This window comes from Sander vitreus, chromosome 10, assembly GCF_031162955.1.
Source record: "Sander vitreus isolate 19-12246 chromosome 10, sanVit1, whole genome shotgun sequence".
Classification (NCBI taxonomy): Eukaryota; Metazoa; Chordata; class Actinopteri; order Perciformes; family Percidae; genus Sander; species Sander vitreus.
Window position 1 is genome coordinate 7,470,884 of NC_135864.1, and position 16,562 is coordinate 7,487,445.

A 16,562-nucleotide genomic window follows, 5' to 3' on the forward strand; every position below is an offset into this window, starting at 1 on the left:
CCTCGGGAGGCAGAGGGGTCCTCCCTGCAGGTCAGGTTACCCAGAGCAGCCAAGGGCTAACCACTACCATCTGGCCTCACCTTCCATGTTCACTCCCGCTCCAGGTCTCAATGGCTTCCACATGGAACCCCGCCATCTCAGACACAAACTCTGCAACACACAGAAATACACATTCATAAAAGTGATGCACACACCAGGTACACACAAACACACCTACACATGCTCAGGCACATATCCATACAATGCACACATAATATATACATGTGCACACATCTATCTGCACATGTGAATGCATAAGAAAGTAACGTTTATTTAATGTATGTAGTAGTAATAAAAATGTGTACAAATCACAAAATCTGAAGATGTAAGATCAAGAATAAGCAAAAAACTAATTTAAAAATTGAGATGCATTTTAATAACATGCACTAATTTGGCTTCATAAATGCATGAAATACATACAGTACATGCTCATTGCACACAAGCAAGTATGCACCCATAGCACAAGCACATACGCACTCACGCACAACGCAAAAAAAGCAACATGCACACAAAACCCACATGCACACATGCATACGTACAAAGACACATGCATGCTGCCGCGTGCACACACACACTAATACGAACACAACTGCAGGGGTTTTGAGCAGGCGGGAGTGGTGGGTTTGAGGGGCTTTAATCAGGGAATTCACCTCCAGGGGTTTTTTCCCGTAAGCAGGACTGGACGCTGCTCTTCTCCCTGCTTCACACAATGAATCACTGAGACAGCCGGTGCTTGAAAAGCCTCAATCCACTGTCAATAAAGCTAATGCTGTCACAGGTTCTCTGTGTGCAATCTATTGTATGGTTTTATACGCAGCATGTGGAAAAAAAATTACACCTATCACTATTATACAGGACGTAGTGGTTTGGTGTTTTTAGAAGCACACACATTTTAATATCTATTTTGAAACAACTTTTATTGAATCTATAGATGTAACTAAAATGTACGGAGCAATCGAGAGTGCTGCAAGGAGAAAATGATGTGCAAGAGGTCATGTGCTGGTTTGACCTGAAATTATTGTCAGTTTTTCCCCTTTATTTCAAACTGAACTTGGTGGTAAGTAAGAACACAGTATAACATCACTGTAGACCGTGCTAACTCTCACTGGTAAGAACTATTAGGGTATTAGTAGTCAAAGAAATTACAAAGATAGAGGGGTAGTACAGCCATTGTGCCATCGGAGGCAAACTCCACCTGTTTTTTAAGCACTGAACATAAACACAGCTCCTTCCTTTATTTCATATAATAATGGGTTGTGAAAAAAAATATTATTAAAATTAAAACATTAGAGAGACCTGTGACAAGCTTAATTAAAAATGGGGAAAAGGGGAAGACTAGGAGACAATTATTTCCCTCACTATAATACAATATACAATACAACATAGTCAAAGTAAATATGCCTCCTTTGGATCCTTCAACTCTTCATACATTTCTTTTTTTCATTTATCTGACCTTTATTTAACCAGGATGGTTGAATGGATGGATGGATTCGTTTCCAAGAGTGACACAGCCAAAAATGAATCATAAATCATGAGATACACACAAGAGAACAGTTGATCACCTTTGCTCAGGTAAAAGATGATCATCTGACTGAGGCAAGGACCAGGATAATACATACAGTATGTATTTAGTCCAAATAAACTGTAAGGCTGCTTTATGGTAATATTGGATTTATAGGATTGTTGCAACAATGTAGTCAAGTATTTTTTTTGTTCTTCGAACATTTTTGGTCTTCGATAAGCTGGAAAGTATATTTGGGTATTTTATGGGTTTATTATAGTGTTTTAGTATATATTAAAGGGAATGAGGGGTGAGAAAGACTGCATGCAAGAAAGGTCACCAACAGGTTGAACTTACCGATCGGCACCACTTGTTAACCATTCCCATCTGGTTATTTTAACATTTTAAATTGAGTTTCTAGGATATATACCATATACTGTAGTTAAGTATATTTCGAAAACATTTTTAATCTATATTCCCAAAACCTAGCTGCACTGTACCATTCCACTATATAGTCCTGTTGACCTTATGTGACTCTGCTCCTTGTTTACCAGTGTGAGACAACAGAAAATCACATCAGTCATTCTACGTTTACCCACTCACCATCAGCATCTAAAGAGGAGACGTGAAAAACACACTGTTGCAGCTTAAAAGAAGAGTACAACAGATACATTTGCTTTAGCACACTGCTGCACCTGTGACATACAAATAATTTGCTTCTCATAGATTTACATTGCACAAAACAATAGCATCTGGGGCGCTGGGTGACAGCTTATCTGCCCCAGCTGAAACAGGAACAACATGCTCCGTCTCAGCGGTAATCTTTGATCAGCTGAAACGCTTTGTGTGATAAACAGTGACTCGATCCCCATGGGCAATCACTCTATAGTGCTGGCATCATGGGAGGTAATGTATGCATAGACGTGTTGAATTCGCCTCAGGCTCTCACACCCGCGCGCGCGCACACACACACACACACACACACACACACACACACACACACACACACACACACACACACACACACACACACACACACACACAGAGATGAATTGCTACGCCACCTAGAATAAATACATATCAGCTACAGTGAGCTGGGGCGCTTTGCTCTTTCCTATTAATCCTCAGCATGGTGATTTATTGCCGTGTGCTTGTCAACAGCCATATAGTCTCCTGGAACTGTGGCCGGCCGGGAGAAATAGTGGAGTTTAAGACTAAGGCCCAGCAGCTGCCCTGTAGTCTTTTCATGTGCATTCTGGTCCATGCTGCTGAAGGTGAATATATGAGTTGGTTGAACAATAACATGTTTTCATTGCACAAAGAGGAATGGGACTGTAAAATAATCTATTCATCATAATCCAGCTTTTTAAATTGATGTCTTCCCAGATGTCGCAGCTGTAGAGCTTTGCATTTGCCAAGGTGAAAGGCCTGGATGCTTAGCAATCAGTTCAGTGACTGCTAAAAGGCCCTTCTGTAAGTTATTTTTATACAGTGTATGCATGGTAGTACACATTCAGCTGCTGGGGTTAACTCATCCATTTCATTAATTCGGCTTCCACTGGAAAACAGACTGGCAGCAGAAACGGGACGCTTGTTAGACAGCACCATCTATTGGTTGTTTATATACTGAGGTGTTTAAAAGGCTGGTGAAATTCAATCGTTTTCTCATTGTCAACAAACAAAAAGTTACGTGTAGCTAAAACCCAATACATCTTATTCCTATGTGCCATAGAGCTCCATTGTTGTACAAAAACTATTAAAAACAATTCAATGAGACACACTGTTGGTTTGTGCGACATGTTTTTCATTACTACTAACATGACCACTGTAGTTTATTTTGTCGATTCCAAATGCACCATCCTACTGCTGGAAATACTCACACGCCATCCATATATGCATAAATCTGCAGCTGAAAAATAATCAACAAAAACACTTACTGTTTACAACATTTGCTTCAAACTACAACTCGCAAGCTGTTTCAGAAAATGTAGCTTAAAAACTAAAATACAAGCACATATTCATGACTTATTTTTCAGTGGGAACAATGGGCTACAGGAATTGAAAGCTAATGAAGCAGACTTACATATTGTCGGTTTGTCTTTTCATGAGATTTCTTGACAATAAAATATAGAATTATTATTTTTTTTTTAATTCGAGGAATATCTTATCTAGGTTTTTGAAGACCCGTAATAGCACATTTGATTCTGACTGACTAGCAACTTTTCATTTGCCACAAAAATTATTTGACTGATCAAATATCCACTTGATTGGTTTTACAATCCTTTGATTGACAAAACAATCTAACCTCAAGGTCCATTTAGTAGCAGTTCTTTCACTGATAATCAGTTCCACAACAGCTAACACATAAACCTTAATGTGAGTTTTTCTTTTCAACTTCTGTTTCTTAAATCAAGAATGAACTTTGAACTTCACTTTTTAAGCCAACATGGGAGGAATAGTCCTAAAGTGCTCAGAAACCCAAATAACGGCAGACTGTAAATAGAATACACTACATAGTGAATAAGATTTCTGACATTTGTATGCTCCAGAACAGCTACTAAATGGACCTTGAGGGGAAATTATTTTATCAATTGCTTTTTCGGAAGTTGAGAATGAACTTTAAACCTCAATTTGGTCTTTTATTTGATCATTTTATTGTGAATATGACACAGTTACAATACACTATTTATAAAACCCACAACAGGCACAGAGCACCTTTTTCATACTGCGGACACCAAGGTCACTTTTACTTGATAGCTACAAACATAAAATAAGGCCACTCCACTTTAAACTGAATTGTCCGTTTGAGAGAAGAAGACAGCGGCTTTTTTCGACTTACAGGTTTCCACAGTGGCAGAGGATGCTCAGGGATGATCAACAGTACAAACTAAAAAGTTCTAGACATCTCACACGTCACTATGGACCGACACCTTCATGTGTTGGATTTCACAGATGTTAAAGAAAATGACTGTAGGTATGAAGTTGCTAATATGCATTTTGAAAGAAGCAAGGAACAAGTTTAGACAGCTGATTCATTTTCAGCGTTTTTCCCCATAATAATTATTGTAATAAACACTGCTATGACACAGAATTGTGTATAACCAATAATATATGAATCTAAAACTGACCACTTCCACACAGCCCTGACCAAAAACACACACTTTAAAACAATTCACTGATCTTTGAAAGAATATTTTGAGAGTGTAGCGGAGAGTGTGTCTATACCATTACTGGAGATATAACACAGTCTGACTGTTACAGTGAGGTCATTGCAGGGGTTTACAGCTAGATGGCACTCTGAGGCTGCACTTGCAATGAAAGCCCTCCTCATCTCCCTCCCTCCCTCCCTCCCTCCCTCTCACCTTCCCTCCCTCCCTCTCTCCCTCCAATCTCCAGTCTCCACTCTCTGTCCTTTACTGCGCGGCCACAGCCTGGGTTTCGCCTCCGGAGGTTAGCAGCTGCATCAGGCTTCCTGATGCCGGCCGGTTCACTCCTGTGGCCCAGTTCAAGAACATTCTGGAGTAAAACAAAGAAATGGACACAATATCCGTTAGGCAGTCAAAGCCCTAACATGTACATTTTTATTTTATACACGTCTATTCTACTCTGTAGTATTATGATACCTTAAAGTGCTCATATTATGCTTTTTGGCTTTTTCCCCTTTCCTTTATTGTGATATATAGCTTTCTTGTGCACGTTATAGGTTCTAAAAAGTGAAAAAGCCCAAAGTCCACCCCAAAGGGCATTACCAGCTCCAACAGAAAACACTGTTCACAAACCGCTCCAAACAGCTCTGTTGTAGTCCAGCCTTTACTTCAGAGACGAATGTGCGTCACTTTGTAACACGTTATAATGCTCGCCTAGCTGCTAGAATGGCACGCCCTCATACTCTGCTTCTGACTGGGTAGTAGTCCTTACCTAGCTACTGCTCATGTGCGACTCCCAACAACAGAAGTGAGATGCCTCACTCTGTAGCTAAAACAGAGAGCTCAACACACAGGGTGAAAAGAGGAGCTGCAGCAATGTGCAGTACAACAAAAATATGGTTATAACCTCTATATAACCAAACTAGTTTCATCACAGTGTGATAACTAAGCATTACTATTGTTGCTATGGTTACCTGCAGATGAATATACATTGTGCACTGATTTATAACGGTTATTTTTATCTATTTCAACCACAAATTTACAATGTACTTTGGATTCTATGCTCAGTTCATTGTTGATCACAACTTGTATTCCCAGTAACTAATGTAGTTTGTTAGCTGGAAAATGGTTCTTTGATCGAAAGCATCAAAAGCTAAATGATGTTTAGGGTGTCAGTCCCTCAGAATCAAAGAGCCTTTTGGAATCTGAACAATCAGACAGCAATTCAATTTATCAGCCCACAGCACTAGGACAGAATGTTAAACAGACACATGGAGACATGTTTCAGTGTCAGAGATATTTAGAAGTACACCTCCTGTTTAAAGAGAATGGAACTATTATGTCCTTAAACTTACGAGATATGAGTAACATTTGAGCATAAATCAACTGATGTTAGTTCGTTTACGGCCACAGACAAGCGTAGTATGTTGCATACTTTCTTAAAAATGCTGAAATATTTGAATATTATTTGGACCTAATGTGTATGTTCCTGATGTTTATCCTGATATTTAAATCAATAAGTGAAGCAACTTGCATTTTCAAGCCATGTACTAAAAAAAAAGGTAAATTAGAACAGATTGATAATGTAGTTGCATTAGACGGAGAATGTAAACATTTTTTAAATATGACTCGGGAGCAGAAGAAAGCAAACATTTGGTAGTTATATTAAAGAAAACAAATATGAGCATGTTACAGAGTTCTTTACAGCCTGTAAAGAAGACTATGAATCATTATTGGCTTCAGCACTCACTCTGCGATGTACTCCAGCGGTGTCCAGGAACTGAAATCTGCGTCAGGCATGAACTTCCTGTTCATTGGCGTATCCAAGGTAACCCTGTTCAAATTAAACCAGATGACAATCAGGGGGTGAGCGGAAGAGAGAAAGGAGAGGCAGGCCGGCAGACTGCAGCCCCTCCACACATACAGAACTCAAACAGAGAACACAGGGTTTGAAAAACAGGTTTGGTCATTTGCATCATGTTTCTGTTTTATTATCATATTCATGACTTCAAATATCACTTAGCAATCAACAACACGCTTTTCTTGTCACCTTTAGTACAACTATTCTAATATTAACATGCAGTGTCCCTGTGTAATAGCTTATAAACAACAAAACATCCTGACCTAAGGTGTACTGTAGTATTTATGTAGAATTGTCAAGGTGTTCAAGCTAAGATTTTCAGTGACTACTACTGCTTTTGTAATTGTTGTGCATTGACAATAAAATCTTCCAACTTGAAGCAATATACATACATTTAAGTACAAGAACATATTTTCATAAAGTAGTATTTAAGTGTAGAAAGACTGAAGGGGGGCATTAATAGAATTACTTATTTTCCTTCTGTACAAATGGTATATGACGATGCAGCAGGAGTAGGGGGATGGGGGATTCAGGCTGTAACAGAAATGCAAGTCATGGAGCTAATGCTGAACAGATGTGACAGCATACTGGAGAGGCAGACTAACTCCAGCCTCATGTTGGTGGAAAAGGCAACCAAAGAGAATGCAGGAACAGGATACCCCCCTGAAAAGCCATTTTCAGCTTCTCACGGTGACTATGCAAAAAAAGAATCAATACGCGCACATAGGAGGAGATAATGCAAAAGCTTCTGTGTGCATCATTCATCTAAAACAGATCATGTGCACAACCACAGATCTACCGGGTGAAATTGGCAGCCTTATCCATCTTTTATTCCTGCAGCTTATCTTCACCAAGCACGTATCCATCGAACATAAAGAAATGTGAGGCACAGCTAATTTTATAGCTTTCACTCCTTTTACTGGTTGATGCAGTTTTTTTTAAAAGCGGCAAGATATTTATGTTAAATAAATTATTTGAACTTAAAGAACATAACGAGGCTGCAACAGAAAAGAGATTCACATCCACACTAAGCTAAACCAAGTCCTGTATATTTGTAATACAATTATTCTGCTGGATATGGACTCAATGGTCAGCAATAACTAATAAAAAAAAAGAACAGAAAATAACAATAACATTCAACAAGTAGTGAGTAAGTGCTCCATGCAGGGCATCAAGAAATAAAAGAATCTCTAGGCTCTTTGTCATAAAGCATCACAGTCCATCCAAATTGGTAAACATGAATGTGCGGTTTACTAGCACCATGTTACAATGTCTCAGGCTAATGAAGTTCAAGGAAGTCTTAATAGTTTCCTTTTGTTGCTTCAGCTGACAAAACACACAAGGTTGTCTGGTAAAGCATTAAACTTTCTCTTCTGTTGGTGTCGGCCCAAGGCCTAACATTTTTAACTGCATGGCAATAAATGTCATGGCTGCAACTAACAGCCTATTTTTTTTTGTCTATGAAATGTCAGAAAATGCAGTTTCCCAGAGCCCAAAGTGAAGTCTTCAAATTCCTTGCTTTATCCATCAAAATTCTATCAAATATTACTATCATCAAATAAGAAAAAAAAAAAAAAAAAAAAAGTAAATAAAAGAATCCGATCAAATAGTTAAAATTCTCTGTCGATCAACTAATCGATTAAAAGATGCAGTAAGCGATGCTGCGCAAAGATTGTTGATATTTGAACTCAACTGCCGAAGAAATAACCCCCCCCTTCAGAAGCTCCGCCCCCCAGATTCAGATAACTACTGGCCGGCCGGCACATTCACATGCTGCCTCCCCCCCACCATCAGCTGTCGCTGCCTGTTGCCGATTGGCTGTAATAGTGTTTTGTGGCTCGTGCACTCCCTTCTGTTCGTTTTCCATTCACACACAATTCCTTTTCGGCGCACACAGAAGATAAAGAGCTAGGGGACCGTGAGGAGATATTTGCTGAATTTGACAAAAAGTGTATTGGATTAACGTCACTTACTATACCTTTAAAATCGACTATTCCTTACAGCTCAAATTCCATCACATCCCCCCCATTCTCCACAGAAGCAGGTGGAATTCGAAACTAAACATCCTTCTTTAGACAAAGAATAAGGTGGTTATTCTTTTAAATGGTGGGTCGAGTAGACAATCTAACCAACAGTGGGAAAAAATGAGAGCAAAGTGCTTATTTCATTGTCTAGTCTCCAATAAAAATCTCTTTTGAATATCAAATACTCACATCCTCAGCAAGTGGGTGAATTATGCTGCAGATGTGGTTTGAGAAGTGTGTTTGTGCCATTGATTGTAACTGCTGTGAATCCAAGCCGACTACAGCTGCTATCCTCCACAAAAGAGCAAGCGACAAACCTTTCAGAGCTATTTGATACTGAAGAGACACGTTTGGTGGACTATTTATTTTGAAACCCCCGTCTGTGATCTACCTCAGAACTATATGTGCATCATGTGCACTGTATAGACAACATTTCCCTGCAGTACTTACGGTAGTATAGCCACAGCAGCGGCTCCTGAAGGCATTCCGCTGTTTTTTGCTGCGAGACTCTGACACAGCTGGTGGACGGCAGCTTTGGCCATGCCATAGCCCACCATGCCTGGAGGGTACAGATAGAAGATTTCTTTTAGTGTCCTGCAGCAAATTCAGTTTGAAAAGGCAACACAGACCACATCAAATGAATCACACACCGTACCCGGTAGTGGATGACATTGATTTAGTAGAGGGAGGTTAAGTGAAAAGAAATTGGAGACTCGAAGGAAGGAACATCTCGAGACTTTTAAAACTGAAGTAGTAACCAGGTATGTTTGTGTTGTACAAAGGCTCGGATAGGCAGGATGCAAACAAATCACATTCAATTTACTGACTACATGTAAAAACACCCCTAACTTCTTGGTCTCCTCTCTCTAGTTAGTCTGTTTATTACGCCACGTTTCTGCATGGACCTAGCCTTGGATAAAGTTATTGCAGCTTCAGCATCTGGAAACAGTAAGAGCTTACCCCCAAACATCTGACAAGCTTTCTGAAGAATGTTAAGCATCTCATCCCACAAAACCAATCTTATGACAGGCTTACAACCTGACCAATGAGAACAAGGGGTGGTGACATGGCTTTTATTATTATTACAAGCTTTTGTTTTTCGCTAAGCTACAAAAAAGAAACCAAAAATCAAAAGAAGCCTGGGTCAGAGATGTCAGTCATGTAATAGACCAAAGACAGTGAAATGAACACCGCTTTGATTATGCTAGCCTCCTGCTTCAGGCTCCTTGTACTGACAGGTAACATGGTTTTGTGTGCATCCATCAACAATTATATCTGCTAATTACTCGATTTGTCACTGAAACCAAATCTGCTTTCACTGTAAGCCTTTTAGGAGCCACGACGACACAAATGTAACAAAGGGAAGTTCAGACTACTTAAGGTTTTCTTAAGTTATTCTTACTTAGCAAGAGTTTGGTGAAAGACATGGAGTCTTGGCTACTGTGGTCACTAAGCCATACTTAGCTGAAATAATGAAGGCAACAGTCTGTGTGGGGATGCAAGTCCCACATTCAAGAAACAAAACACATTTTATTCTGATTTTGAAACAATTTCGACCGAGAGACAAGCAGATACAACTTGATAACACTGAGGGACACTCTGTGGGCTGGGATTGCCTCCACATGGCTCTCATAGACCGTTAAATACTGACGTTTTGTCACTAACATGCACGCCCTGCCGGACCAGCTATTAAAACAAAGAGCAGAGAAGCTCAGACTGCATTGTGATTAAGTGTTGCGAAAAGGTGTGTCGACTGTATGTTGAGGTTATTCCATTGCCTTTTTATGTATACAGTGTATGCTCTTAACGAGTCAACTATTAGCTAGCCAACATGAGCTTCGTTATTAATTCAGTTAGCTATGTAACAATTACACCTGAAATCTCAACGTCAGAAATAGTATGTGTGGCGCCACCGTTATTCAGCAAATCTCTACTGTAAATACTTACATTATAACTGGGATAGGTTTGAACTTATGAACAGCTGGTGCAACCAGCTCCAGGGACTAAGATGCAATGGGAAATTGGATCAAAAGAAGCTAATCTGAGAGCCCAAACAAAGGATTTAATTTAGTCAATGTGTAACAAAATGTATACTTATATAGCCCAGTCAATAGACAAGTTTATTCTGATTCTTGCACAATTGACATTTCACAGGCTAACCTTTGTTTTCTGTATGTAAAAAAACTGGACTTGGCATCTGTGTGGAAGACCGAGGCAACAAGCGGTTTGAATAGAATAAACAACATTGTCTGCTGTGCACTGAAAGCTTTTCTTTTTTGTCAGAGGATAATACGTTTAGGGATTATGAAAAAAGTCACATGGAGGGCACAGAAAAGACCCCTCTCCGTCTGGGGCTCAACCTTTGGTTTAAATCCTAAATGAAAGGTTAGGATTATTAAAAAAGCCCTTCCCGAGGTTTGACAACCCTTTCTTTGTAATTGGTGATTGAGTCAGAACAGGAAATGCTGGGCAGAACATTTTGGTCAATCTCACATTTCTTCCTTGGCTGGTTATCTCCCACATCTTCTAATGATTACATTTCCAACATTTAACTAGGCATCGATTCATTAAAAACCTTCAAAGTCAATTAGTAATCCTAAACTGCTTTTCTTGTTTCCACTGCACAGATGATCTGGATTTGGTCAACGCTCATTAACTTTTTAATCACTTTGTTTGATCGAAGCACACAGAAAAAAGGATGAAGTACCTCACAACAGTGTTTGTTATGTTTCCTAACATTTGTTTCTTGATATTGATTCACATTTCAGTAGACCACCACACAAATATGGGGTTTTGGAAAACAAGTTTTGCAGTTTTTTTGTGTTGTTTAAAATACTGTACAATCCCTTAAAAAGTCAGCTTTGCAGGTTCCTACATACAGTAAATACAGACTCAGTCAAAAGAGAACAATAGATATCAGGAACCCAAAACTGCATCAGTGCAGTTAACAAACTCGGTCCAAGTGGATAATGCGTGTGCAGCCCAAGCTGCTGAGTCACTCTTCACAAGCCAGCAGCCAATGCGCGTGTTTGCTCCGTGCCGACTGCTGAGGCAGGGCTTTGCATTGCTGTGGAGTTGGATCTCAGCCCATCACATGGCACCACACCAAAGCCTCTCTGGAGGCCACAGAGGCGAACATGAGGCTGGCTGGTGTCACATTAACAATGGTTAACTAAATGTGGAATTAAATTCACCAGCACACATAGGGGTGGGAATTTCTAGGCACGACTTAGATACAATTCAGAGGGAATTATTAAAAAAAAAAAATTATTAAAAATAGATTGATTTCTATACACGTTTTATTTCTCACTGTGTGACTACTTGCTAATTTTAAAAAACACATTTGTAATGATCCATTAATACAATGACAACTAATTTACTTCCATTATTAATAAGAGTAGTTGTAAAAATGTAGGAATTACATTTGCCATCATACTTCCCAGCATCGCAAAGAACCAACAAGTAAAAAAAAAAAGAAACCAAGTGTGCCTGTAGCAACATCTTGTAACAAATTAACACAGACTTCAGCAAGTTCTGAATCATGACATAAAAAGCTGCCCTTATTCACAATACATAATTAACTGATTGCTTACACTCAGCCATCCCCACCAAAACTCAAGAAGTAGCCTGGCTTAGAATGTAAAAATGATATGCTTGACCATTCAATTAGTTCAGCCTTAAGAAACGTTAACGCGTCACAGTGACGCACGTTTTATGTCCGTTACGCTTCACCATCCAATCGGTTCAGCCCAGTGCCGTTAAAGAGAATCACTTTCAATGGCACTGCTTCAGCCTTAAGGAAGGTACAGCTGGCCCGGGCTTATACAATTGTTACAGGCGATCATGTCGAGAATAGGGTTTTTAATTTCTGATTTTTGACTTTTCTACTTGATTCTTATCAAATAGATTCTTTTTTTTTTTAATCTCTCTTTTATTTTTATTCAGTTTGGTGGGTCATCATAATTTGGTTCCAGGAATGACATCAAATAAAGGCAAAACAAAAAAATAAAAAGACAGAAAGACACACACACACTATTGAAGGTGCTTCCTTATTTTTCCAATATCAATTTTTTAAAAGCTAAGAGGAAAAAAGTATCTGCCAACAAGTTGGATCTCTTATTCCCTCTATATCTTGAAATATACACATTTGAGAGAATATGATTTTTCTGTTAATATACTTAGATAACCAAATCTCTATACTCTCCCAAGTCTTCTTAATTCCTTTGCAGTACCAAAAGGCATGCATAAGGGAGTCACCATATAGATTACATTTTAAACATATATCTGATGATGTATTATCAAACTTGTTTATTTTATCTCTAGTGTAATATATTCTTGTCATTATCTTAAACTGTATTAGACGCAGATTTTCGTTAGTAGTTAATTTAATTTGTTTGTATGTAAGGGACAAGCTTTCTTTCCATTTTTCTTTAACGTCAACCCCTAGGTCTTCCGTCCATTTATTGTATATACTTTGTAATAATTCATCACTGCTTTCCATGCTTATCAGTAAATTGTACATAGAGCCGATCAGCCTCCTTTTTTTGTTGCTTTGGCTTAATATGTTAGACAAGGGGCTGGAACTATCAATGTTTGGTTTGATTGCTTATTGATTATTGAACTATTAACCGATTGTAAAGATAGTTGCTATTTTCCATATGTCCATCGACTAATCGCTTCACCTTTATTTTTTAAATAAAAATAAATAAGTACTAGCTACTCCAGCTACTTTCCCACATGATGTTATGTTTCCTTGCCATGTTATGCAAGTACGACTGCACTTGTGTAAACAGATGATAATGTCATCTGTGGCTCTGGAGAAGCTTTCAACTTGAGATTATTAGCATTTGTTTTACCTAATCAACCAGTTCTATTCTACTCATTTGTTGCCTTTTGTTTATCGTCTTCTGTAGTCCTTAGCTGCTTTGATGAAACACAATCAGTTACATTTGAATTATTCAGCTGGTCCTGTATAGAGTAAAAGGAGTGAGCAGGTCAGGGTTAAGTCAATTGCTCAAGGACACTAAGAGAGCACAGGGTTGCTGATTGACAAACCGCTGCTTTCACAGAGCTGATCAGCCAGTCTGCCTTTTCCCCTCGTTTGAATTTCTTGAATCCATTTTATCGACACCTTTTCCTTGCACTGTTGTGAGTTGAGTTAGATCCCCTGTGTCTCTGATCAGTGTGTCAATTCCCTGGTCAGAGCCCTGCAGTGCTTCCTATTACCTACATCATTTGAATTGGCAGGTTGGACATCAAGCTATGTGCATGATGCAGTTTCCAATAAATCAAAGTCTGCCTGCAACCCTGACGTGACACACAGCCAAACCAGGTCATCATGATGTGAACAGCAAACACAAATGTGTGTGCCTTACCTCCAGTGCCTGACAGAGCTGCTTTGGCTCCAGACAAAGTCAACAGTCCGCCTGGTTTTAGGTGCAGAGCCGCGAGGTGGCTGGAGATAGTGGAGGTCCACACACTCTGTTTCCACATCAGATCTGTGTTTTTGTATAAATCTAAGAGAGATGTGAAAAATAATTATTAAAAAGGAAAGCCTCATGTTAAATTCATTGGTATATTATACTATAAATGTATCCAACATACTTATTCCATTGATACATCACTTTGGCTTTTGTACAGATTAAATTAATAAAATACATGTTAATCTGAGAGTTTTAGAGGTGCTGGTGGGTGGACTTTGTTAACTTTGAGCAGAGCCATGCTATGCTAGCTGTTTCCTAATCTTTCCATTCCATATGCTAAATTAAGCTAACCGGCTGGTTTTTATTTACCGTAGAATTTATTTAGGCTGAGTTTAAAAGTAAGCATGAGTGGCTGCGGGAACCAAATGGCTGACAGTTAATGTTAAGGCAAACAAAAAGTTGAACTCTGACCTTTGGAACTACAGCTTCCTCCTGCCCATCCTCCTGCCACACACAAGATGGCATCCACTTTCTGCTCCCCTAGCAACTGGGCCACATCTGCTGTCACCTGCACAAAATGAGAGAGAACTATAAAGCCACAGTTGTTGACTACCTCTCAGCTGGAAATGTTTAATATACACCGCCTTTAAGTAAACAAACAAAACAGTAGGTGATGAATACAGGGAGTTATGTCTTATGCTGTCATATGCTAGAGTGACAAAGACAACCATACACTCATGAAAAAGTAGAATTCAGAATTAAAAATACATTGTGTAAACTAGCTAAATAAGACCATAAAAATGTGATAATACACTATACAGCATGCTATAATAAAAATTGAATTGACATCATTATTTGTCTTAGGGTGACCTTTCCAGATTGAACCCAGCACTAAGTGGATACACAGCATAGCAAATAAATTGATGGAGTTGTCGCAAGGCTGCAAATAGCCTATATTATATTATAATCATAAAGTGATAATTATATCATTGTTGGATTCTGAAAGCGGACGTCTGGCATTAAACAAAGCAGTCAAACCAGCGACGTGGTGGTGAAAAATTATAAAATATATAATTATTACATTCACCACTTCTTTTCCCCTTTCTTTTCCAATGTGACGTGAACGCAGCATTTAGCATACACATTTCTTAGCTAAGCAAAACTGAGCAATGCAAAAAAACAACAATAAAACATATTTATAAGCTACTGGATTTATAACAGTTAGACTTTAGCTGCTGGTTGTAACGTCTTAACTGCTGCCTGTTAGCTCTTCATTTGGACATTTATTAGACAGAAACATCAAATATGTATAATTCATGAAGCTAACAGTCATCTGCAGCTCACCTGTCCTGCCTGCTCGTTGAAAGATTCACCCAACTTCACAATCACGTTCTCATTTGCCTCCTCGTTTGCAGCCATGTCGATGCAAGCAACCCACTATATTAATTTCATAGAGAGAAATAGTTAGCTTATCAGTTAGCAACACAGGTTGTTAGCCTTTAGCGAGGATTGCCTGCTATCACTCACCCATCCTTTGGATTTGAAATGTTGGACACACTTTGAGCCCAGCGCTCCTTTTCCTCCATAAACGATCACCCGGTTAGTAGCCATGTTAGTGACCTGATTAGCAGTAGGTAAGCAGAGTGAGAGCTGAGGCACTGAGGCACTGAGCTGAGGCTAAAATACAGAGAGGAGGGGGCGTTTCTCTTCTCTGTTGTGCAACAAGTTGGCGGAGCTAATGCTGCTTTCAAAGCCGGTCGGAAACACCACGATTAAAAGATGAACCATGCAGTCTATGTATGATCCTCATCGTCCAACAGTGGTGGAGAAAGTATATATTTTAAAAAAATACTTCATTCCACACTGTTAAAATAATCTGCTGCACGTTAAAGTCCTGCATTTTAAAATGTAAGTAAAAGTGCTCAATGCAGAAAAATGTTCTCTGGTATTGTTATACTTTATACAGTGGAAGAAGTATTCAGATCTTTTACTTTACTTTAAAAGTAGCAATACCACAGTGTAGAAATATTCTACAACAAGTAAAAGTCATGCATTCAAAATCTTACTTACTGTAAGTACAAAAGCACTAGCATCAAATTAACTAAAAGTAAAATGATTCATTTTGCATAATGGCCCATTTCAGCAATATATATATATATATATATATATATATATATATATATATATATATATATATATATATATATATATATATATATTATATATATATATATATTATATATATATTATTGTGCAGTTGTGTAATGCATTAACATTACTTTAATGTTGCAGCTGGTCAAGGTGGGGCATATTTTTCACTATATACACTGCTGGGTAGCTTGTGATTTTTACCAAGGGTAAACTTATCTTTATCCATACTAATACACAATCAATGATTTGTTGATTATATTTAGTATTATCCATCTGGTTTCTGCAGTGTAACTAGAAAATACAGTTATAAAATAAATGTTGTGGAGAGTACAATATTGGCATCTGAATTGTAGTGGAGAATCAGTAGCAGAAAATGGAAATACTCAAGTAAAGTACAATTACCTCACCATTACTGTT

General features: G+C 38.6%; 1 protein-coding gene across 1 annotated transcript; it reads right to left on the minus strand.

The window, feature by feature from the left end:
• Window positions 1–4,916: 4,916 nt before the first annotated feature.
• On the minus strand, window positions 4,917–15,696 carry qdpra (quinoid dihydropteridine reductase a). The gene is made up of 7 exons (XM_078260117.1): window positions 15,522–15,696; window positions 15,339–15,431; window positions 14,466–14,562; window positions 13,947–14,087; window positions 9,022–9,130; window positions 6,437–6,520; window positions 4,917–5,056 (listed from the first exon to the last, which is right to left on the minus strand). The coding sequence occupies exons 1-7, from the start codon at window positions 15,603–15,605 to the stop codon at window positions 4,954–4,956; spliced, it is 711 nt and encodes a 236-aa protein (XP_078116243.1). The 5' UTR covers window positions 15,606–15,696; the 3' UTR covers window positions 4,917–4,953.
• Window positions 15,697–16,562: the final 866 nt, after the last annotated feature.